This window comes from Anomaloglossus baeobatrachus, chromosome 8 (genome assembly GCF_048569485.1).
Source record: "Anomaloglossus baeobatrachus isolate aAnoBae1 chromosome 8, aAnoBae1.hap1, whole genome shotgun sequence".
Taxonomy (NCBI): Eukaryota; Metazoa; Chordata; class Amphibia; order Anura; family Aromobatidae; genus Anomaloglossus; species Anomaloglossus baeobatrachus.
This window is the reverse complement of record NC_134360.1, coordinates 67,446,508-67,471,171: the sequence shown is the minus strand read 5'-3', so window position 1 is coordinate 67,471,171 and position 24,664 is coordinate 67,446,508. Positions and strand designations below refer to the sequence as shown.

General features: G+C 51.5%; 1 protein-coding gene across 1 annotated transcript in view; it reads right to left on the bottom strand.

Moving 5' to 3' along the window:
* Positions 1 to 24,147, bottom strand: part of IFT27 (intraflagellar transport 27) — an 85,962-nt gene extending 61,815 nt beyond the window's left edge. The window contains exon 1 of the mRNA XM_075320839.1: positions 23,945 to 24,147. Coding sequence (XP_075176954.1) covers positions 23,945 to 24,035 — 91 coding nt within the window. The 5' untranslated portion in view covers positions 24,036 to 24,147. The remainder of the gene's footprint in view (positions 1 to 23,944) is intronic.
* Between the last annotated feature and the right edge of the window lie 517 nt (positions 24,148 to 24,664).

Here is a 24,664-nt window from a genome sequence, read left to right as displayed (position 1 = left end):
CCATCCCTATCTCCATGCATCCATCCCTCTCAATTCATCCCTCTCTCAATTCATCCCTCTCTCAATTCATCACTCTCTCCCTCCTTCCATCCATCATCCACCATCCATCCCTCTCTCCATCCATCCATCCATCCCTCTCTCCATCTATCCATCTCTCCATCCCTCTCTCCATCCATCCCTCTCTCCATCCATCCATTCATCCCTCTCTCCATCCCTCCCTCCATCCATCCCTCTCTCCCTCCCTCCATCCATCCATGTCTCCATCCATCCCTCTCTCCATCCATCCAACCCTCTCTCCATCCATCCAACCCTCTCTCCATCCATCCATCCATCCCTCTCTCCATCCATGGATCCATCCATCCCTCACTCCATCCATCCATCCATCCCTCTCTCCATCCATCCATCCCTCCATTCATCCAACCCTCTCTCCATCCATCCCTCTCTCCATCCATCCATCCATCCATCCATCCCTCTCTCCATCCATCCATCTCTCCATTCATCCCTCTCTCCATCCATCCCTCTCTCCATTCATCCCTCTCTCCATTCATCCATCCATCCCTCTCTGCATCCATCCATCCAACCCTCCATCCATCCATCCAACCCTCCCTCCATCCATCCAACCCTCCATCCCTCTCTCCATCCATCCATCCCTCTCTCCATCCATGGATCCATCCATCCCTCTCTCCATCCATCCATCCCTCTCTCCATCCATCCACCCATCCATCCCTCTCTCCATTCATCCCTCTCTCCATTCATCCCTCTCTCCCTGCATCCATCCACCCCTCTCTCAATCCATCCATCCATCCAATCATCCCTCTCTCCATCCATCCACTCATCTCTCCATCCATCCATCCCTCTCTCCATCCATCCATCCATCCCTCTCTCCATCCATCCATCGATCCACCCCTCCATCCATCCATCCACCCCTCCATCCATCCCTCCCTCTCTCCATCCATCCCTCCCTCTCTCCATCCATTCCTCTCTCCACCCATTCCTCTCTCCACCCATCCCTCTCTATGAATCCCTCTCTCCATCCATCCATCCCTCTCTCCATCCATCCATCCCTCTCTCCATTCATCCATCCCTCTCTCCATCCATCCCTCTCTCCATTCATCCATCCATCCCTCTCTCCATTCATTTATCCATCCATCCCTCTCTCCATCTATCCAACCCTCTCTACATCCATCCAACCCTCTCTGCATCCATCCATCCATCCCTCTCTCCATCCATCCATCCATCCATCCATCTCTCCATCCATCCATCCATCCATCTCTCCATCCATCCATCCCTCTCTCCATCAATCCATCCATCCCTCTCTCCATCAATCCATCCATCCCTCTCTCCATCCATCCCTCTCTCCATCCCTCTCCATCCATCCCTCTTTCGATTCATCCATCCATCCCTCTCTCCCTCCCTCCATCCATGTCTCCATCCATCCCTCTCTCCATCCATCCAACCCTGCATCCATCCATCCATCCCTCTCTCCATCTATTCAACCCTCTCTCCATCCATCCAACCCTCCATCCCTCCCTCCATCCATCCATTTATCCATCCCTCTCTCCATCCATGGATCCATCCATCCCTCCATTCATCCCTCTCTCAGTTCATCCATCCATCCATCCATCCCTCTCTCCATCCATGGATCCATCTATCCCTCTCTCCATCCATCCACCCATTCCTCTCTCTATCCATCCACCCATCCATCCCTCTCTCCATTCATTCATCCCTCTCTCCATTCATCCCTCTCTCCCTCCATCCACCCATCCCTCTCTCCATCCATCCCTCTCTCCATCCATCCACCCATCCATCCCCCTCTCCATCCATCCCTCTCTCCATCAATCCATCCCTGTCGCCATGCATCCATCAATCTCTCCATGCATCCATCCATCTCTCCATCCACCCCTCCATTCATCCCTCTCTCCATCCATCCCTCCCCATCCATCCCTCTCTCCATTCATCCATCCATCCATCCCTCTCTCCATCCATCCATCCATCCCTCCCTCTCAATTCATCCCTCTCTCAATTCATCACTCTCTCCCTCCTTCCATCCATCATCCATCCCTCTCTCCATCCATCCATCCCTCTCTCCATCCATCCATCCATCCATCCACCCCTCCATCCATCCATCCACCCCTCCCTCTCTCCATCCATCCCTCCCTCTCTCCATCCATTCCTCTCTCCACCCATCCCTCTCTATCCATCCCTCTCTCCATCCATCCATCCCTCTCTCCATTCATCCATCCCTCTCTCCATCCATCCCTCTCTCCATTCATCCATCCATCTCTCCATTCATTTATCCATCCATCCCTCTCTCCATCTATCCAACCCTCTCTACATCCATCCAACCCTCTCTACATCCATCCATCCATCCCTCTCTTCATCCATCCATCCCTCTCTCCATCCATCCATCCATCTCTCCATTCATCCATCCATCTCTCCATCCATCCATCCATCCATCCATCCATCCCTCTCTCCATCAATCCATCCATCCCTCTCTCCATCAATCCATCCATCCCTCTCTCCATCCATCCCTCTCTCCATCCATCCATCCATCCCTCTTTCGATTCATCCATCCATCCCTCTCTCCCTCCCTCCATCCATGTCTCCATCCATCCCTCTCCATCCCTCTCTCCATCCATCCAACCCTGCATCCATCCATCCATCCCTCCATCCCTCCCTCCATCCATCCATTTATCTATCCCTCTCTCCATCCATGGATCCATCCATCCCTCCATTCATCCCTCTCTCAGTTCATCCATCCATCCATCCCTCTCTCCATCCATGAATCCCTCTGTCCATTCATCCATCCATCCCTCTCTCCATTCATTTATCCATCCATCCCTCTCTCCATCTATCCAACCCTCTCTACATCCATCCAACCCTCTCTCCATCCATCCATCCATCCATCCATCCATCCATCTCTCCATCCATCCATCCATCCATCCATCCATCCATCTCTCCATCCATCTATCCATCCATCCCTCCCTCTCTCCATCCATCCATCCCTCTCTCCATCCATCCGTCTCTCCATCCATCCATCCCTTTCTCCATCCATCCATCCCTCTCTCCATCCATCCATTTCTCCATCCATCCATCCAATTCTCTATCCATACCTCTCTCCATCCCTCCATCCATCCATCCCTCTCTCCATCCATCCATCTCTCCATCACTCCATGCATCCATATCTCTCTCCATCCATCCCTCTCTTCATTCATCCCTCTCTCCATCCATCCCTCTGTACATCTCTCTCTCTCTCCATCCATGCCTCTCTCCATCCATCCATTCCTCTCTCCATCCATCCATCCATCCCTCTCTCCATCCATCCATTCATCCATCCACCCCTCCATCCATACCTCTCTCCATCCATCCATCCATCTCTCCATCCATCCATCTCTCCCTACATCCATCCATTCCTCTCTCCATCCATCCATTCATCCATCCACCCCTCCATCCATTCCTCTCTCCATCCATCCATCCATCCATCCCTCTCTCCATCCATCCATTCATCCATCCACCCCTCCATCCATACCTCTCTCCATCCATCCATCCATCCATCCATCCATCTCTCCATCCATCCATTCCTCTCTCCATCCATCCATCCCTCTCTCCATCCATCTATCCATCCCTCTCTCCATCCATCCATTCATCCATCCACCCCTCCATCCATACCTCTCTCCATCCATCCATCCATCTCTCCATCCATCCATCCCTCCCTCCATCCATCCATCCATCTCTCCATCCATCCATCCCTCCCTCAATCCATCCATCCATGCCTCTCTCCATCCATCCATCCATCCCTCTCTCCATCCATGCATCCCTCCCGGTCTCCATCCATCCATCCCTCCCTGTCTCCATCCATTCATTCCTGTCTCCATCCATCCATTCCTGTCTCCATCCATCCATTCCTGTCTCCATCCATCCATTCCTGTCTCCATCCATCCATTCCTGTCTCCATCCATCCATTCCTGTCTCCATCCATCCCTTCCTCTCGCCATCCATCCATCCCTCCCTCTCGCCATCCATCCATCCCTCCCTCTCGCCATCCATCCATCCCTCCCTCTCGCCATCCATCCATCCCTCCCTCTCGCCATCCATCCATCCCTCCCTCTCGCCATCCATCCATCCCTCCCTCTCGCCATCCATCCATCCCTCCCTCTCGCCATCCATCCATCCCTCCCTCTCGCCATCCATCCATCCCTCCCTCTCGCCATCCATCCATCCCTCCCTCTCGCCATCCATCCATCCCTCCATCTCGCCATCCATCCATCCCTCCATCTCGCCATCCATCCCTCTCTCCATCCATCCATTTCTCCATCCATCCATCCAATTCTCTATCCATACCTCTCTCCATCCCTCCATCCATCCATCCCTCTCTCCATCTATCCATCCATCCCTCCCTCCATCCCTCTCTCCATCCATCCATCTCTCCATCCATCCATCCATCCATCTCTCCACCATTCCATGCATCCATATCTCTCTCCATCCATCCCTCTCTTCATTCATCCCTCTCTCCATCCATCCCTCTGTACATCTCTCTCTCCCCATCCCTCTCTCTCTCCATCCCTCTCTACATCCATGCCTCTCTCCATCCATCCATCCCTCTCTCCATCCATCTATCCATCCCTCTCTCCATCCATCCATTCATCCATCCACCCCTCCATCCATCCCTCTCGCCATCCATCCATCCATCTCTCCATCCATCCATCCCTCCCTACATCCATCCATCCATCTCTCCATCCATCCATCCCTCCCTCAATCCATCCATCCATGCCTCTCTCCATCCATCCATCCATCCCTCTCTCCATCCCTCCCTCTCTCCATCCATGCATCCCTCCCGGTCTCCATCCATCCATTCCTCCCTGTCTCCATCCATTCATTCCTGTCTCCATCCATCCATTCCTGTCTCCATCCATCCATTCCTGTCTCCATCCATCCATTCCTGTCTCCATCCATCCATTCCTGTCTCCATCCATCCATTCCTGTCTCCATCCATCCCTTATTCTCGCCATCCATCCCTTCCTCTCGCCATCCATCCATCCCTCCCTCTCGCCATCCATCCATCCCTCCCTCTCGCCATCCATCCATCCCTCCCTCTCGCCATCCATCCATCCCTCCCTCTCGCCATCCATCCATCCCTCCCTCTCGCCATCCATCCATCCCTCCCTCTCGCCATCCATCCATCCCTCCCTCTCGCCACCCATCCATCCCTCCCTCTCGCCATCCATCCATCCCTCCCTCTCGCCATCCATCCATCCCTCCCTCTCGCCATCCATCCATCCCTCCCTCTCGCCATCCATCCATCCCTCCCTCTCGCCATCCATCCATCCCTCCATCTCGCCATCCATCCCTCTCTCCCTCTCGCCATCCATGCATCCCTCCCTCTCGCCATCCATGCATCCGTCTCTCTATCCATCCATCCCTCCCTTGATTCATCCATCCATTCCTACCTCCATTCATCCGTCCATCCCTTTCTCCATCCGATAGCTGGATAGATGGGTGGATAGATGGATGGATAGATGGATGGATGGATAGATAGATGATATTACAGCTTGTATTTGTGATGTATGTGTTTCGCCCCCGTGCCAGCAGCCGGCACTGCTTGGATCCGGGCCTTCGGGGGTGGTGGATCGAGGGTCTCCGGACCTGGGGGTCTCGCGGACACGCCGAATAAATGGGGAGGGACGTAGATGTACGGGCTAGGCCATAGTAACTTCGTGATGCCACCCACGGTATGTGGTGAGGTGGGACACCACCGCTGCTGTTATGGGGCAGCCGGGGGAGATGTTGTGCAGCAAGTTGTTAAACCCTCCGTAGGTAGGGATGGTGGCCCCGGGGCCCGGTGACTCAGTGCAGGGGATAGCGACCACAGGGGGTGTTCGTGTACTCACTGTTACCACACAAGTCTCTGGTAAACCAAGGTGATGGTGGCCGGTGCCGCGGCCGGTTGCATTCGGGTCTCCCACCCGGCTGGTGGTCTCTATCCTTTTCTCTGCACTGTTTTGTGTGAGGTGGACTGTCCTAGCGTGAAACTCAGGAGTCCGTTCCTGGCTGGATGTGGCCTAAGGAGCCGTGCCCGCAGACGCTGGCCCGTGGAATCTATGGGCCCTGGCAGTGACCTCTTTTCCCTATCGGTGGGCTGTTGTCTTCTATGAGAGACTTTGGGTGGGACAGGACCTCTAGTCCTGGCCTCAATCGGTTAATTAACCAGTCCGCTTGTATCCGGTTCTGGCTTCAGGGTCCGAGTACCCCCCTTTGTGCTACGGTTTCCGGGTCGGTTCCCTGTGTCGGTACAGGCGGGCTACAACCCTGTCCCGGTCCACCTCGGTTCTGACGAGCCGTCTTCCCGTCTCCTGCTGACGGAGACCGCCGTCTGGCTCCTAGCCAGTGGCACCAGGGCTTCTACCCTGGCACCGCTCAACTTGAACTTTCCTGCTGGAGCTACACTTAGCTCCAGCCCACACTCCTCTCCAACTTGAACTCCAAACTGAACTAACTACTGTTTTCCCGCCCCAGGCTGTCTGGACCCCTGGGTGGGCGTGTTCCAACTGCCTGGTCACGCCCACTGGTGTGTCTATTTTTCCCTAAGGAGGGGTGACTAGGGTTTCTGGTTGGCTGTGTGTTTCCTAGTGAGGGAACGGTGTAATGCGGGGGCCTAACTGTGACTACCTGGTTTTTCCAGGGCGTCACATATGTGTTTCCCCCCACAACTGTAAGTGTGATGGAGCAGTGACTCTGCGGGTGGTTGGATCTGAGTTCTCATAGGGTCACTGCCGGTCAGTGACGTCACTCTGAGTTGTGCTTTACAGCAGCACTGAAGTTCTCGTGAGCGGTAATGTGTTGACATCACTGACCGTGAGAAATGACTTGAAGTTACCCCTGCAGCATCGTTTACGGAATGAAGCTGCATTGAGCACTCGCTCACAGACGTCGCTGAATCAGTGTGGATTACACCGGACCTGGATATTTGGGGGGGTTAATAAAGTGGTGACAGAGGGGTTTTTTGGTGTTTTATTTCAAATAAAGGATTTTTCGGTGTGTGTTTATTTACTTTACTTACAGATTAGTGATGGCGTGTCATAGACGCTGCCATTACTGATCTTGGTCTTAGTGGCAGCTATGGGTTGTTATCAACTCCTTATTACCCCAATTGCCACCGCATCACGGCAATCGAGAAAGGCAAGTGACATGCCGGGACTGTCGCATTTAATGGATGCTACATTCTCGGGGCAGCAGCGGGCTGATATTCTCGGCTGCGAGAGGGGGGGGCCGTAACAATGGCCCTTGCCCTCCCCAGCCTGAGAATACTGTCCCGCTGCTGTGTGCTTACCTCGGCTGGATATCATTTGGGGGGGGGACCGCACGTCGTTTTAAATTATTTATTTATTTATTTTACTACACGATATTGACCCGCCCACCGGCGGATGTGATTGGGTGCAGTGAGACAGCTGTCACTCAGTGTGGGGGCATGTCTGACTGCAAACAATCATAGGCGCCGATGGGCGGGGGAAGCAGGGAATACTAGATGGAATAATGAGCGGCCGGCATTTTCAAAAGCTGGAGAACCCGCCACAGTGTGAACGCCGTGCAGCGCCACGCCCGTGATCGGTGAGTAAGAAAGAGAGAGGGAGAGACCGACTGACCAAAACGGCGGTAGCCTGCGGTGTTACTGTGAGGGCAAGCAACATCAGATGTGTTCATTGGCTGGAAAAAGGCGCCAGGAAGTCCAGAAATGAAAATGAAAGTATCGGAGCGAATACCATATTAGCTGTCAGATAGCGTATACCTCGAATTATCCGTTGGATACCAAATAGTGGCGAATACATTCGCTCATCCCTAGTAACTATGTAAAATTAAACAAGAAATATTGGTGTATGTTTGGTTGTCGGCATCATTTAATCCAGGATCCTGAAACTGGCCTTGACAATCTTTTTGGTTATCCAGCAAACAGCGAACAGGTTTACATTAACTGATTTGTCAGACTAAGGGGTACTCTGCACGCTGCGACATCGCTAGCCGATGATAGCGATGCCGAGCGCGATAGTCCCCGCCCCCGTCGCAGATGCGATATCTTGCGATAGCTGCCATAGCGAACATTATCGCTTCGGCAGCGTCACACGCACTCACCTGCCCTGCAACGTCGTTCTGATAGGCGAACCGCCTCCTTCCTAATTGGGCGGGTCGTGCAGCGTCACAGCGACGTCACACGACAGGTGGCCAATAGAAGCAGAGGGGCGGAGATGAGCGGGACGTAAACATCCTGCCCACCTCCTTCCTTCCTCATTGCAGGCGGAACGTAGGTAAGGAGATGTTCCTCGCTCCTTCGTCTTCATACACAGCGATGTGTGCTGCCGCAGGAACGAGGAACAACATCGTACCTGTCGCTGCAGCAAAATTATGGAAATGACCGACACTACACAGATCACCGATTTTTGACTGTTTCACAATCGTTCATCTTCTCTCCTAGGCTTTACACGTTGCGACGTCGTTAGTGGCGCCGGATGTGTGTCACTTTCGATTTGACCCCGACGATATTGCAGTAGCGATGTCGCAACATGCAAAGTACCCCTAAGGGGTACTTCACACACAGCGAGATCGCTACTGAGATCGCTGCTGAGTCACGGTTTTTGTGACGCAGCAGTGACCTCATAAGCGATCTCGCTGTGTGTGACACTGAGCAGCGATCTGGCCCCTGCTGTAAAATCGCTGCTCGATACACACTGCTCTGGTTCATTTTTTGGACGTTGCTCTCCCGCTGTGAAGCACACATCGCTGTGTGTGACAGCGAGAGAGCAACAATCTGAATGTGCAGGGAGCAGGCGTCTGGCAGCCTGCGGTATTCTGTAATCAAGGTAAATATCGGGTAACCAAGCGAAGTGCTTTGCTTGGTTACCCGATATTTACCTTGGTTACTAGCGTCTGCCGCTCTCAGGCTCCCAGTGCCAGGTCCCTGCTCCCTGCACACGTAGCCGGAGTACACATCGGGTAAATAAGCAAAGTGGTTTGCTTATTAACCCGATGTGTACTCTGGCTACGAGTGCAGGGAGCCAGCGCTAAGCAGTGTGCGCTGGTAACAAAGGTAAATATCGGGTAACCAAGTGCTTGGTTACCCGATATTTACCTTAGTTACCAAGTGCAGCATTGCTTCCACGCGTTGCTGGGGGCTGGTCACTGGTCGGTGGTGAGATCTGCCTGATTGACAGCTCACCAGCGACCATGTAGCGATGCACCAGCGATCCTGACCAGGTCAGATCGCTGGTGGGATCGCTGGAGCATCGCTAAAGTGTGATGGCACCCTTAATGACCTCTAATCAGTAAAAACGTACCAATCACCGGCCGTTTAATAGCCTGTTTTATACAGGAAGGCTATGCTTTTGTAAAAAAAATTTGTAAAGGAACAATGTGATGTTGAGAATGATCATCTTTTGTGCAGCACAAAAGGCCATTTAACCCCATGAGTGAGAGTTTTGCTTGTTGTGGTTTGTTATCATTGAGATGCCGATCAGGAAATCTGTTGCAAAGGAAACCTCCATAGCAGCGATTCTTGGTCACAAACAGCAGTTTTGTTCCATTTCTTCCTCCTTGTGGGTTAGTGCAGTGGTCACACTTTACAGGTTACGTTTGGAAGCCACTACAAAGCCGCAGGTTGGAGACCACTAGTAAAGGACATTTCGTAGAACTGTTTCTTTAACCTCTTAATACATAATGACGTCCATACACCGCAGATTGCCGTCATTGTGTTCACGCAGGAGCTTGAAGCCCAGGTGCTGTCCAAATTTTTCAGTTACAGCCCTGGCAAATTTGGGGTTGGTCCAACAATGTGCGTTCCTGGGTGGAGATGGCATATTGACATTCCTATTCTTCCAACACCAATGTTGGGAAGTGTGAGAGTGGTATCTGTGTGATCACCACAGATCCTGGTTGTGACCAACAACCAAGGTTTTGCAGGAATGGCCGAGAAGTTTAATCCCTTCAGGGGCGTCAAACTCAAATACACAGAGGGCTAAAATTAAAAACTTGGCCAAAGTCGCGGGCCAACCTAGTCACAGGACTAAGATACCCCTCCATACAGAATAATGGGCCCCCACATAGTCCTCCATACACAATAATGGGCCCCACATAGCCCTCCATACAAAATAATGGGCCCCACATAGCCCTCCATACAGAATAATGGTCCCCCACATAGCCCTCCATACAGAATAATGGGGGCCCCACATAGCCCTCCATACAGAATAATGGGCCCCCACATAGCCCTCCATACGGAATAATGGGCCCCACATAGCCCTCCATACACAATAATGGGCCCCACATAGTCCTCCATACAGAATAATGGGCCCCCACATAGTCCTCCATACACAATAATGGGCCCCCACATAGTCCTCCATACACAATAATGGGCCCCCACATAGCCCTCCATACACAATAATGGGCCCCCACATAGCCCTGAATACAGAATAATGGCCCCACATAGCCCTCCATACAGAATAATGGGCCCCATATAGTCCTCCATACAGAATAATGGGCTCCACATAGCTCTCCATACAGAATAATGGCCCCACATAGCCCTCCATACAGAATAATGGGCCCCATATAGTCCTCCATACAGAATAATGGGCTCCACATAGCCCTCCATACAGAATAATGGGCTCCACATAGCCCTCCATACAGAATAATGGGCCCCACATAGCCCTCCATACAGAATAATGGTCCCCATATAGTCCTCCATACAGAATAATGGGCTCCACATAGCCCTCCATACAGAATAATGGGCCCCACATAGCCCTCCATACAGAATAATGGGCGCCCGGCATCGTGGGCAAAATAAAATAAGCCTGCGTGCGTGGCCTAGATGCTGGGGTCATTTTGACTGTGGCATCTATTGTCATCCATTGCATCCTGGATTGCCAACCGGACAGAAATTCCAGGACAGTCCGTAAAAATTGGTCACTTTTTTGCCCTGAAAAACCATTTATTACGGTTTTCCAATGTCTTCGTAAAAAAATATTCTCTCTATGATTTTTTCATAAGCTGGCCAGAAAAAAAAGAGAATTTTGTTTACTTACCGTAAATTCTTTTTCTTATAGTTCCGTCTTGGGAGACCCAGACCTTGGGTGTATAGCTTCTGCCTCCGGAGGACACACAAAGTACTACACTTAAAAGTGTAGCTCCTCCCCCTGAGCTTATACACCCCCTGGTGAGCAGACCCAGCCAGTTTAGTGCAAAAGCTGAAGGAGAATAGCCACCCACAAGTAGAACAGAGCAAAAGCCGGAACAACCGGAGACTCTGTCCACGACAACAGCCGGTGATAACACGCGGAACAAGAAAATTGCCAACAGGCAACAGGGAGGGTGCTGGGTCTCCCAATACGGAACTATAAGAAAAAGAATTTACGGTAAGTAAACAAAATTCTCTTTTTCTTTATCGTTCCTTTGAGAGACCCAGACCATGGGACGTTCCAAAGCAGTCCCTGGGTGGGAAATAAACCGAAAAAAGGCAAGAAGTAGGCAGAACCTAACTTCACAAATGGGCGACAGCCGCCTGAAGGATGCGTCTGCCCAAGCTCGCATCTGCCGAAGCATGAGCATGCACTTGGTAGTGCTTTGAAAAGGTATGCAGGCTAGTCCAAGTGGCAGCCTGACAGACTTGTTGAGCCGTAGCCTGGTGCCTGAAAGCCCAAGAGGCACCAACAGCTCTGGTCGAATATGCCTTGATCCCCGGCGGGGGAGGCACCTGAGAACTCTGGTAGGCGTCCGAACTGGTCGATCTAATCCAACGGGCTAAGGTCGGCTTAGAAGCAGAGAGGCCCTTGCGCCGACTTGTGGTTAGCACAAAAAGAGAAGTACACCGCCTAAGAGCAGCGGTGCGAGACACATAGATCCGGAGCGCACGCACCAGATCCAGAGTATGCAGCGCTTTTTCAAAGCGATGAACAGGAGCCGGACAAAAGGAAGGTAGGGTAATGTCCTGGTTAAGGTGGAAAGGAGAGACCACCTTAGGAAGAAAATCCGGAGTCGGACGGAGAACCACCTTGTCTTGATGAAAAACTAAAAAAAGGCGACTCCGAAGAGAGCGCGGCCAAATCAGAGACTCTCCTGAGGGAAGTTATGGCCACCAGAAAAAACACTTTCTGTGAAAGACGATGCAAAGAGACCTCCCTAAGAGGCTCAAAGGGGGGTTTCTGCAAAACCGTGAGAACTAAATTAAGGTCCCAGGGATCCAAGGGCCGCCGGTAAGGCGGAATGATGTGAGACGCGCCTTGCATAAAGGTGCGGACCTGAGCCAGCCGAGCGAGACGCCGCTGGAACAGAACTGACAGAGCTGAGACCTGTCCCTTGAGAGAGTTGAGGGACAGTCCTAGCTGCAGACCGGACTGTAGAAAAGACAGAAGGGTCGGCAAGGAGAATGGCCAAGGAGGATGGTCAGTAGAGCGACACCAGGACAGGAAAATTTTCCAAGTCCTGTGATAGATCTTAGCGGAGGAAGACTTACGGGCCCGAGTCATAGTGGAGATGACTTCAGGAGGGATACCAGAAGCCGTCAAGATCCAGGACTCAAGAGCCACGCCGTCAATTTGAGAGCCGCAGAATTCAGGAGGAAAAACGGACCTTGTGAGAGTAGGTCTGGACGGTCCGGGAGATGCCACGGCATCTCTACGGACAGATGGAGCAGGTCTGGATACCAAGCTCGCCTGGGCCAGTCCGGTGCAATGAGGATGACTCTACAGCCCTCCATTCTGATCTTGCGCAGAACTCTGGGCAAGAGAGCTAGAGGGGGAAACACGTAGGACAGACGAAACTGGGACCAATCTTGAACCAGTGCGTCCGCGGCGAATGCCTGAGGGTCGTGGGAGCGAGCCACGTAAACGGGAACCTTGTGACGGGATGCCATTAGGTCCACGTCCGGAGTGCCCCATTTGCGGCAGATTGACTGAAACACTGCCGGGTGCAGGGACCACTCGCCACCGTCCACGGTTTGACGGCTGAGATAATCTGCCTCCCAGTTTTCCACGCCTGGGATGTGGACTGCGGATATGGTGGACTTGGAGTCCTCCGCCCATTGAAGGATGCGTTGTACTTCCAACATCGCCAGGCGGCTGCATGTCCCGCCTTGGTGATTGATGTAGGCCACCGCTGTCGCGTTGTCTGACTGGACTCGAATGTGCCTGCCCGCCAACAGGTGGTGAAAAGCTAGGAGAGCTAGAAGCACGGCTCTGGTTTCCAGCACATTGATTGAAAGGGCTGACTCGGACGGAGTCCAAGTGCCCTGCGCTCTGTGGTGGAGATATACCGCTCCCCAGACGGATAGACTGGCATCCGTGGTGAGAATCACCCAGGACGGGGCCAGGAAGGAGCGCCCCTGGGACAGGGAGAGAGGCCGAAGCCACCACTGAAGAGAGCTCCTGGTTTGTGGCGACAGAGCCACTAACCTGTGTAAGGAGGAAGGCAGCTTGTCCCAACAGCGGAGAATATCCAGCTGCAGGGGGCGCAGATGGAACTGGGCAAAGGGAACAGCCTCCATGGACGCCACCATTTGACCCAGCACCTGCATCAGACGCCTGAGGGTATAACGGCGGGGCCTCAGCAGAGAGCGCACCGCTAGCTGGAGGGACTGCTGTTTGACTAAGGGCAACTTCACAAGTGCCGTCAAGGTCTCGAACTGCATCCCTAGGTACGTGAGACTCTGGGTCGGAGTCAGAGTGGATTTGGGCAGATTGACCAGCCACCCGAATTGAGCTAGAGTGGAGAGAGTGAGCGAGACACTCCGCTGACAGTCTGCGCTGGATGAAGCCTTGACTAGAAGGTCGTCCAGGTAAGGAATCACTGCCAACCCCTGGAGGTGCAGAACTGCAATCACTGCTACCATGACCTTGGTGAATACCCGAGGGGCCGTGGCCAACCCGAAGGGGAGAGCCACGAATTGGAAGTGATCTTCTCCTACTGCAAAACGTAGCCAACGCTGGTGTGACACTGCAATTGGCACATGCAGATAGGCATCTCTGATGTCGATGGATGCCAGGAAATCCCCTTGGGACATAGAGGCAATGACTGATCGCAGAGACTCCATGCGAAAGCGCCGCACCTGAACATGCTTGTTGAGAAGCTTGAGATCCAGGATGGGCCGGAAGGTACCGTCCTTTTTGGGAACTAGGAAGAGATTTGAGTTGAAACCTCTGAACCGTTCCCGGTACAATTACTCCATTGGCCTGTAAGGCTGCCACGGCCTGTGAGAAGGCGGCGGCCTTGGAGCAGGGGGGAGTTGAGAGAAAAAATCTGTTTGGCGGACTGGAAGAGAATTCTATCCTGTAGCCGTGGGAGATGATATCTCTCACCCACTGATCGGAGACGTGTTGAAACCAAGCGTCGCCAAAGTGGGAGAGCCTGCCACCGACTAAGGACGTTGCTGGAGCGGGCAGATAGTCACGAGGAGGCTGCCTTAGTGGCAGCAGCTCCTGCGGTCTTCTGTGGACGCGCTTTTGGGCGCCAGTTGGATTTTTGGTCCTTGGCTGAGTTAGCTGACGAGGCGGAGGGCTTAGAGGACGACCAGTTGGAGGAACGAAAGGAGCGAAACATCGACTGATTCCTACCCTGGGCAGGTTTCCTGGCTTTAGTTTGAGGCATGGAAGTACTCTTCCCGCCAGTAGCTTCCTTAATAATGTCATCCAGCTGTTCTCCGAACAGCCGGGACCCAGCAAAAGGGAGCCCAGCAAGGTACTTCTTTGAAGAAGCATCTGCCTTCCTCTCTCGAAACCACAAGATTCTGCGGATAGCGAGGGAATTAGCCGAAGCCACCGCAGTGCGGTGAGAAGCCTCCAGCATGGCAGACATGGCATAGGATGAAAAGGCTGAAGCCTGGGAAGTTAAGGTAACCATTTCGGGCATAGATTCCCTGGCGAGGGAATGCATCTCCTCTAGAGAAGCAGAGATGGCCTTGAGAGCCCACACTGCTGCAAAAGTCGGAGAAAACGCGGCCCCTGCCGCTTCATACACGGATTTGGCCAGAAGGTCAATCTGGCGGTCAGTGGAATCCTTAAGGGAAGTGCCATCAGCCACCGACACAACGGTCCGGGCTGCGAGCCTAGACACCGGAGGGTCTACCTTTGGGGACTGAGCCCACTCCTTGACCACCTCAGGTGGAAAGGGAAAACGGTCATCAGAACCACGCTTTGGGAAGCGCTTGTCAGGACAGGCCCTGGGCTTGGTCACAGCGGCCTGAAAACTGGAGTGGTTAAAGAACACACTCTTTACTCTCTTAGGCGAGGTAAACTGGTGCTTTTCTGCCAGAGAGGGTTGCTCCTCTGATACTGGTGGATTGAGATCCAGTACAGAATTAATAGAAGCAATCAAGTCACTAAGATCTGAGTCACTTTCGGACAGATCAATGAGGCACATGGAGTTAGCCTCCGAGCCCCCAGTAAAGGCATCCTCCTCATCCTGCGAGTCAGCTCTGGAATCAGAGCCACGGGAGGAGGAGGGAAAGGGAACCCTGCGTCTCTTCTTAGGAGGACGGGGTCTGGGCCCTGATGATGAATCCTCTGTGAGCTCCGGTCCTGAGGGACCCCTAGCAGCAGAGGCACCCTGTGAAGGGGGCTGATGCATATTCATCAACGTCCTGGACAGAAGTCCCATGGACTCAGCAAAAGACTGGGAGATAGACCTAGAAAAGGATTCTACCCAAGCCAGGGGTTCAGCCACAGGAGCAGGAGCAGCCTGAGAAACCACTGGGGGTGAGACTCCAGGCTGTGGCACCGCCAAGTTAGAGCAGGCATCACAATGTGGGAAGATGCTCGGTTCAGGCAGCAGGAGCTTACATGCAGCGCATACAGCATAAAGCTTTGGGACCTTGCTCCTCGTGTAAGACATGCTGCTGGAGTGGGGGCTCTGCCAGAGAATGAACCCCAGAGAGTATATACAGAGGTCCACAACCGGAGACCGGTTGTGGCTTACCAGACCGCTGGAGCGGTGTTGTGTGCCCTCCAGATCCCGAAGCCCGGACCCCCAAGCACAGCACCTCAGCAGAGATGCTGCAGACCAGCGCTGCAATGACTGATTGCAGAGAGAACGCTGAGAAAATGGCCGCCGGAGTGAAGAGAGGGGGCGAGACTTGCTTGAGGAGCGGGATCTGGAGGGCCATAGAGACCTACAGGGGAGGGGACACACACTGCAGTGGGGAGTGTCCCTCCCCTGTACAGAACGGCCGCCGGGAGGAGCCGAGCCTGTCCCTCTGCATGAATGACATGCGAGGGCAGTGAAACAGAAACTAGGCCTCCGGCGAAGCCGGGGCTTAAATTTGAGCGGCGCGGCCGACGCGCAGGCACCATCGGCGCGGTTCTCGGGCGACAGCTAGAGAACCCGCCGGAAATGTCAGTAAACACAATAAGCACACTCTCCCCCAACAATAAAGTACAGGGACCCCGAAATCTAAACGTGTCAGGTACTTAGCTTGCTGAGACGCAGGGCCAAGTCCGTGGGGATGAGTGCTCCGGTCCAGCAGGGTCCTGAAGGGCTGCGGATGGAGACCGGTCTCCTGCCAAGCATGGAGAACCGTGCTGACTCCCACTTCAAGCCAGAGCCCAGGAGGGATGGTGAAGGAGCACGGCATGTAAGGCTCCAGCCTAGGAATCAACCTTACAACACCGCCGACACAGTGGGGTGAGAAGGGACATGCCGGGGGTCCAGACGTGGACCCCACTCTTCAATCTCGTTCCAAAAGGAAAAAAATCATATGAGAATGCATGTGTGGATGTATGCCTTCTGAACACAAAGCGATAAACTGGCTGGGTCTGCTCACCAGGGGGTGTATAAGCTCAGAGGGAGGAGCTACACTTTTAAGTGTAGTACTTTGTGTGTCCTCCGGAGGCAGAAGCTAAACACCCATGGTCTGGGTCTCCCAAAGGAACGATAAAGAAATAAACAGTCAAGCTGTCCTTCCTGATTGTCTCCCTACTGTAAGGAAGAAGGAGAGGAAGAAAAGAGGGATAAAAGGGAAAACGAATCGTCTGGTCACACAGGGGTTAAGGCCAGGCTGTCTTCAGATGCTACTTTGTTTATAGTTTTTCAGAAAGACAACATCTCATATATAACAGAATATCGAGCGTTTCCAAGCTGCAATTAATTTAAGTATCAGTGATTTTGTGCGTCAGACACCGCTATGTACTCAAAGTACAGAAATGTGTATCAAGAGGAAGAAAAAAAAGCCAATCACATAATGCAAAGCCCATGGGGCGCACGAGATAGCGAGGCTCACATCTGTGGAACCGGATGGCGGATTTATCACAAAAAGGAACAGTAACAATTCTGGATCATCGTTTGTCTTTTGCCGTTACTCTGTTACTCCTCATGGAAATGTGTGACTAAATTAACAACTGGGTGTTAACATTCTCCCTGTACATCCAGGTGTGACCCCATAGACACTGGAATGACCCGGTTGATACAAACCCAATGGGTAACAATAATAGAGGAATGGTACAAAGCAGAGATTTAAGAATAGATGTAACAGAATTATCTTATAAGGGACACAACATGTAAGTGTTGTCTTAAAGGGCCAGTCCAGCACAAACAATGTCCTTTCTAACTATCTTTATCTTCTAAACACTTTTGTAATTACAATACATGTCCCTGATCGACCTAATCCCTAAATGTGTTTTTTTCCATGCACTTCCAGGAGGCTGGGGCTGCACTCACTCCCTGCAGTGTCTTTTGCCCCTCCCAGAACTGGATGTCACCAGGGGTCAGCACTGCAGTTACTTTCTACAGTTCATTGAATAGCTGTCCTCTACAGATATCCTGGATTCATGGTGATAGAAGCTGTGGAAGAGGTGAGTGCAGCGCCAGCTCTCTGCTTCTATCCCTAAAACAGCCGCACCTTCCGAACTGTGAAACAAGATGTCATCGGGAGGCAGAGATAGAAGCAGTGAGTGACACTAGCGCTAGCCCTGAAATGAATTGTCATCAGGGGTAGCGATAAAAGTAGTGAATGATACCTGTGCCGCCCACAGATGACGATTTGTTTGAGGGTGGTACTATAAGCTGTGGGTGGTGCTGGTGTCACTCACTGCTTCTATCTCCACCAAGGGGTGTAACTATAATAGGTTCAGGGATTACAATTGCACTTGGGACCTGGGCCCAAAAAGTCTCTTTGGCCTATATAAAAAGACCAATGCTATTAAAGACTTGCAAAAATTGGGGTCCCTGTTGGAGCTTTTGCATTGGGCCCCATGAGCTTCACGTTACGCCACTGCCTCCACCCCCTGATGACATCTTGACAGTTTGCCACCGCTGCTTCTGAGACAGAAGGAGAGAGCCGGCGCTGCACTCACCTCCCCCACAGCATCTATCATCAAGGATGTCTACAGAGGGGGCAGCGATGCAAATAACTGTAGTAACCCACTGCAGCGCTGCCTCCTAATGACTTCCAGTTCCAGGAGGGGCAATAGATGCTGCAACGAGTGAGTGCAGCGCCAGCCTCCTGTGGAGTCGTGTTTGAGACTCTTTTCAAACAGACTGTCACAGGAAACACTGTAAAAAATACCCTTAGAGATTACATAGGATATTGTGTAACAAAGCTAATTTTCTAAGATTCTATGATGATGGGAGGGAGGAGCCAGAGGCAGAAGGAGGAGCTAGAAGAGCTCCGCCCCCTCCTCCCTCTTCTATCTACATAGAATCTCATCAGCACCAACTGCCATTTCCTCTCTCAGTAATGCCAAAGTCTTCACCGAATACGGATTTTGGAAGAGAAAAAAGAAGATTTCTCTGATAAAATCTTTTATAAAGCTGCTTATTGTCATGTGTACTATTCATCAATTAAAAATAAAATAAAAAAGCAACATTTCACATTACCAAAATCTTGTTTGCACTGTATTTTGTTCCTTGCATTTTTTTGAAGAACCCCCCCCCCAAAAAAAAACAAAAAACAAAAGGATGTGAATTCTTTCACAGAAAATACAACAAAATGCCTCAAAAAGACGTGTTATGTCTGCAGTGTTTTTACAGCCAACACTGCATTTTTATGTGTGGGGGAACAGCTGGAAAGTAAAGCCCTGTGTGAACATGGTCTAAATACTTGTTTTTTTCTGCAAGTGTCTGCATCACAATAAGGCTATGGGCCCACATTGCTATTCTATGTGGTTCTTTTCTGCACATAAAAAGAATGTTTTGGCAGGAGAAACGCAGCAGAAACAATGTGCAGTTTTAATTGCGTTTGCGCGTTTTTTCATGTGTTTTTTCCTGCTTCTTATGCTTTCTTAAGTCATGGCGATCACGGGGTGTGGTGTGAAATATGGGGTGTTGTGTATAATTTTGTGAAGGTTCGTATTTTAGATGTGGTGATCTGTCACTATGTGAATTCCTTGTGTGTACATTGTCCTGTTTGCAGGTTAATCACCCCCTGCCGGGCTTTTGTCCCTTAAGCTGGTGTCACACATAACGACGACGACAACGACGTCGCTGCTACGTCACCATTTTCTGTGACGTTGCAGCGACGTCCCGTCGCTGTCGCTGTGTGTGACATCCAGCAACGACCTGGCCCCTGCTGTGAGGTCGCCGGTCGTTGCTGAATGTCCAGCTTCATTTTTTGGTCGTCACTCTCCCGCTGTGACACACACATCGCTGTGTGTGACAGCGAGAGAGCGACGAAATGAAGCGATCAGGAGCCGGCACTGGCAGCTGCGGTAAGCTGTAACCAGCGTAAACATCGGGTAACCAAGGGAAGACCTTTCCCTAGTTACCCGATGTTTACGCTGGTTACCAGCCTCAGCTCTTGCTGCCAGCGCCGGCTCCTGCACTGTGACATGTGGCTGCAGTATGCATCGGGTAATTAACCCGATGTATACTGTAGCAAGGAGAGCAAGGAGCCAGCGCTAAGCAGTGCGCGCGGCTCCTTGCTCTCTGAACTGTGACATGTAGCTGGAGCACACATCGGGTTAATTAACCCGATGTGTACTGTAGGAGAGCAAGGAGCCAGCGCTAAGCGCGGCTCCCTGCTCTCTGCACATGTAACACAGCGACGTTATGATCGCTGCTTCTGCTGTGTTTGACAGCTAAGCAGCGATCATAACAGCGACTTACAAGGTCGCTGTTACGTCACCGAAAATGGTGACGTAACAGCGACGTCGTTGTCGCTGTCGCTTAGTGTGACACCAGCTTAAGGGTACCTTCACACTTAGCGATGCAGCAGCGATCCGACCAGCGATCTGACCTGGTCAGGATCGCTGCTGCATCGCTACATGGTCGCTGGTGAGCTGTCAAACAGGCAGATCTCACCAGCGACCAGTGAACAGCCCCCAGCCAGCAGCGACGTGCAAGCGACGCTGCGCTTGCACGGAGCCGCTGTCTGGAAGCTGCGGAGACTAGTAACTAAGGTAAACATCGGGTATGGTTACCCGATGTTTACATTAGTTACCAGCGCACAGCTGTGTGTGCAGGGAGCAGGGAGCCGCGCACACTGAGCGCTGGCTCCTTGCTCTCCTAGCTACAGTACACATCAGGTTAATTAACCCGATGTGTAATGCAGCTACATGTGCAGAGAGCAGGGAGCCACGCACACTGCTTAGCGCTGGCTCCTTGCTCTCCTAGCTGCTGTACACATCGGGTTAATTAACCCGATGTGTACAGCAGCTACATGTGCAGAGAGCCGGAGCCGGCAGCACAGGCAGCGTGAGAGCTGCAGAGGCTGGTAACTAAGGTAAATATCGGGTAACCACCTTGGTTACCCGATGTTTATCTTGGTTACAAGCTTACCTCAGCTGCCAGACGCCGGCTCCTGCTCCCTGCTCGCTTCATTTGTCGCTCTCTCGCTGTCACACACAGCGATCTGTGTGTCACAGCGGGAGAGCGCCTTTGAAGAAAACGAACCAGGGCTGTGTGTAACGAGCAGCGATCTCGCAGCAGGGGCCAGATCACTGCTCAGTGTCACACAGCGAGATCGCTAATGAGGTCACTGCTGCGTCACAAAAAGCGTGACTCAGCAGCGATCTCGGCAGTGAGCTCGCTGTGTGTGAAGCACCCCTAAGTCTAGGGAATGGGGCCTGGGATCCACCTAAACTCTCTGCTTACCTGGGGGATTATTCATTCTAGTTGAGAAAGACAAGAGAGGAGTAAGGGTACCTTCACACTTTAGCGACGCAGCAGCGATCCCACCAGTGATCTGACCTGATCAGGATTGCTGCTGCATCGCTACATGGTCGCTGGTGAGCTGTCAAACAGGCAGATCTCACCAGCGACCAGTGACCAGCCCCCAGCCAGCAGCGACGTGCAAGCGACGCTGCGCTTGCACGGAGCCGGCGTCTGGAAGCTGCGGACACTGGTAACTAAGGTAAACATCGGGTATGGTTACCCGGTGTTTACATTAGTTACCAGCGCACACCGCTTAGCTTAGCGTGTGCAGGGAGCAGGAGCCGGCACTGGCAGCGTCAGAGCTGCGGAGGCTGGTAACGAAGGTACCCGATGTTTACCTTGGTTACAGCTTACCGCAGGCTGTCAGACGCCGGCTCCTGCTCCCTGCACATTCAGGATTGTTGCTCTCTCACTGTCACACACAGCGATCTGTGTGTCACAGCGGGAGAGCAACAATAAAAAAATGAACCAGGGCTGTGTGTAACGAGCAGCAATCTCGCAGCAGGGGCCAGATCGCTGCTCAGTGTCACACACAGCGAGATCGCTAATGAGGTCACTGCTGCGTCACAAAAACCGTGACTCAGCAGCCATCTCAGTAGCGATCTCGCTGTGTGTGAAGTACCCCTAGGGTACTATAATAAATTAGGGACAGTCGTGCAATGCAGAATGTGCTGAATATTCTACTAAATAATAACATTTAGTATAATGCTTATATTTAAGTGTAAAAAGTTATTGTAGTACAATGTGAACATCAGACATTTAACTCTTTTTATGATGCAATAATCAAGATATTTAGATAGAACATAAAATATATTTATTGGATACAACTTTAGAACACCAAAAACTAATAAATTGTAAATATGTAATACAATATGTAATATATATATATATACACACACACACACACAAGATATATATGTAATCTACTGTATATTACATAGTGTATTACATATTTACAATTTATTACAGTTTGTGTTCTAAAGTTGTATTCCAATAAATATATTTTATGTTCTATCCAAATATCTTGATTATTGTATCATAAAAACTATTAAATGTCTGATGTTCACATACACATGTTCATGTATTACAATAAATTTTTCACCTAGCTATAAGCAATATATGTAGGAGTCGGAGTCAGAGGTTTAGCTCCACATCCCTGGTTACACGCAAGGAACTCGCAAGTGTGATACTGGCCTTAGGCTACTTTCACACATCCGGCTTGAGCAGTGCGGCTCAATCCGGCTGTGAAACCTATGCAACGGATGCGGCGAAAACACCGTATCCTTTGCATAAGTTTTTCCCATGCGGCCCGTCCGGTTTTTGCCACTTGCGGCAGGCTACTGAGCATGCGCAGTGGCAAAAACCACATTCGGCGGCCGGATGCGTTTTTTGCCGCACCGCGCCGCTTCCGGCGTCCATAGGCATGCATAGGAAAATGCACCGCATCGGTCGGATGCGGCTTTTTTTGCCGCACAAAAAACGTGCCAGGCAACGTTCTATCCAGCCGCCGCATCGGCTAAATCTGCCGCATGCGGCAAAAACCGGACGGAACGCAAGCACAATGCGGCACTAATGTTAGTCTATGCAAAAAAAACGCAACCGGCAGCAAAAAAAAAAAACAGTTGCGTTTTTTCTGCAAAGTGCCGGATTGTGCCGCAGAGCAAAAACCGGATGTGTGAAAGCAGCCTTAGATTGATCCTCTGAGGGAGAAGCTGACACCCCAGAAAGACTGTGAGAAACCCCGATTTCAATGGAGAAGGACTTCTGGAGGATTGTGACTGATCCCCGGGACATTTATCCCATTACTGGATGATTTTACCCTCTATGTGCTGGATTATGTTATGGACTTTCTGATTTGCTTGGAATAAATGTTCTTTGGATTGTTCACCCATCTCTCGCTCTGTTGATTGTGTGATATTGGAGGCGGTTCAGGCGCTGTACCCCTGCAATCGCCGCCGGGTCTCCGGCTGATATTACAGCCGGGACCCTGCCCTCACTACACGCAGTGATGCACACACTTTAACCCCCTGAATGCTGTGATCAATACGATCAAAGCATTCAAGAAGCAGGGAGAATGATTGCTTACCTCTCCCTGGCAGTCGGGTCTCTGTAATGCGATCACAGGGACCTGATTGCTGCCATGGTAACCCTGGGTCATCACTATGACGGCTCTGGGTTACTGAGCTCTGGAGAGCCTCACACACCACGCTGTATGTAGTGATAAACAGTGCAAAGGATTATAGAAACAATAAGGCCTCATTCAGATCAGTACTTTCCACAGATGAAAATACTGACTGCCACTTGGATCAAAATTGGACATCTCCATGATTTTCCTTGGACCATCGAAAACAAAAAAAAAACACCAGACGTGCCCAGCCCCATAGATGAGGTAGGAGTGCCACGCCGCCTGTAAGAATCAGCTCTGGGGTGTGAATGAGGCCTTACTCTGCCCGGATTATTGCGGTTTTGGTGCAAATTTGTTTTTTAATTATAAAAATATTGATTCTGCACTTAAAAATTAAACCACATGTATTTCAAGGTTCTGATACAGAAAAAAACGCAGAAAAACACAGAGATCCAGAGGGCGCGGGTTTTCAGAACATCTCATCCACTGTTCTTGCAATTTAACAGCAAATTTTCTGCAAAAAATAAACTCAGCAGAAAACCGCAGCCTTTATGCTACATGTGAACAGAGCTCTATTACAAAACACTGCACCTCCTGCCACTCAACCCGCAAGAGGCACGCATGGGGAAAAACCGCCTGTCAGACACGTCCCGGGAAAGAGCTGGGACGGTTCTCTGCCTGCAGGATACGATGGCGCACAGGACTCACCAGCTACGATACACTTGGCGGACAGCTTCACCATGCTCCCTGCGCTCTCACACCGGACACCGGCTCCTCTCCTCCCGGTATTTCCTATCATCCGCGGTAATCTGGGCAAGCGACGCTCCGGCTACCATAGCAACACAAACAAGGGTGTAAGGACCTGTGATGATGTCATGGCCACGTGTTCAATCACATGTGGGGGAGGAGCCGTTTTCACAATGCGACGGTGGTTAGTGTAGGACCTTTGATGACGTCATGATCACGTGAGCGCTTCTGCGTTTTGTGGGCGGGGCTATGCTGTAGACTTGCAGTGTCCGGCGCGCGGGACTGTGGTGTGCGGGAGGCAGCCGCAGAGTATAAGATCTTCATGGACGGCCCCTCTAATAATGTCCATACATTATAATGCAGCAAAACAGCGCAGTGATGAGAGAAAAACACGCAAAACGAAATACACAAAGACTGCCGGACGGTATAATGTGCTGTATCCGGCCCGGCTGTGTGATATCAGCCAGGTGTGCTTGGTGTTTCAGGAAAAAACAGGCTTTTAAGGCCCTGTGCGCACTTACCGGATTTTGCCTCGGATTTGCTGCAGAAAATGTGTCTAATCATTGCTGCAGTCATTCCCCAGCAAAACCTTTGGGTTTTAAAAAATTCTGTGTGCACACTGTGTTTTGTTATACCCGCGGATTTTCCGCTGCGGAATTAATGAGCATGTCACTTCTTTTC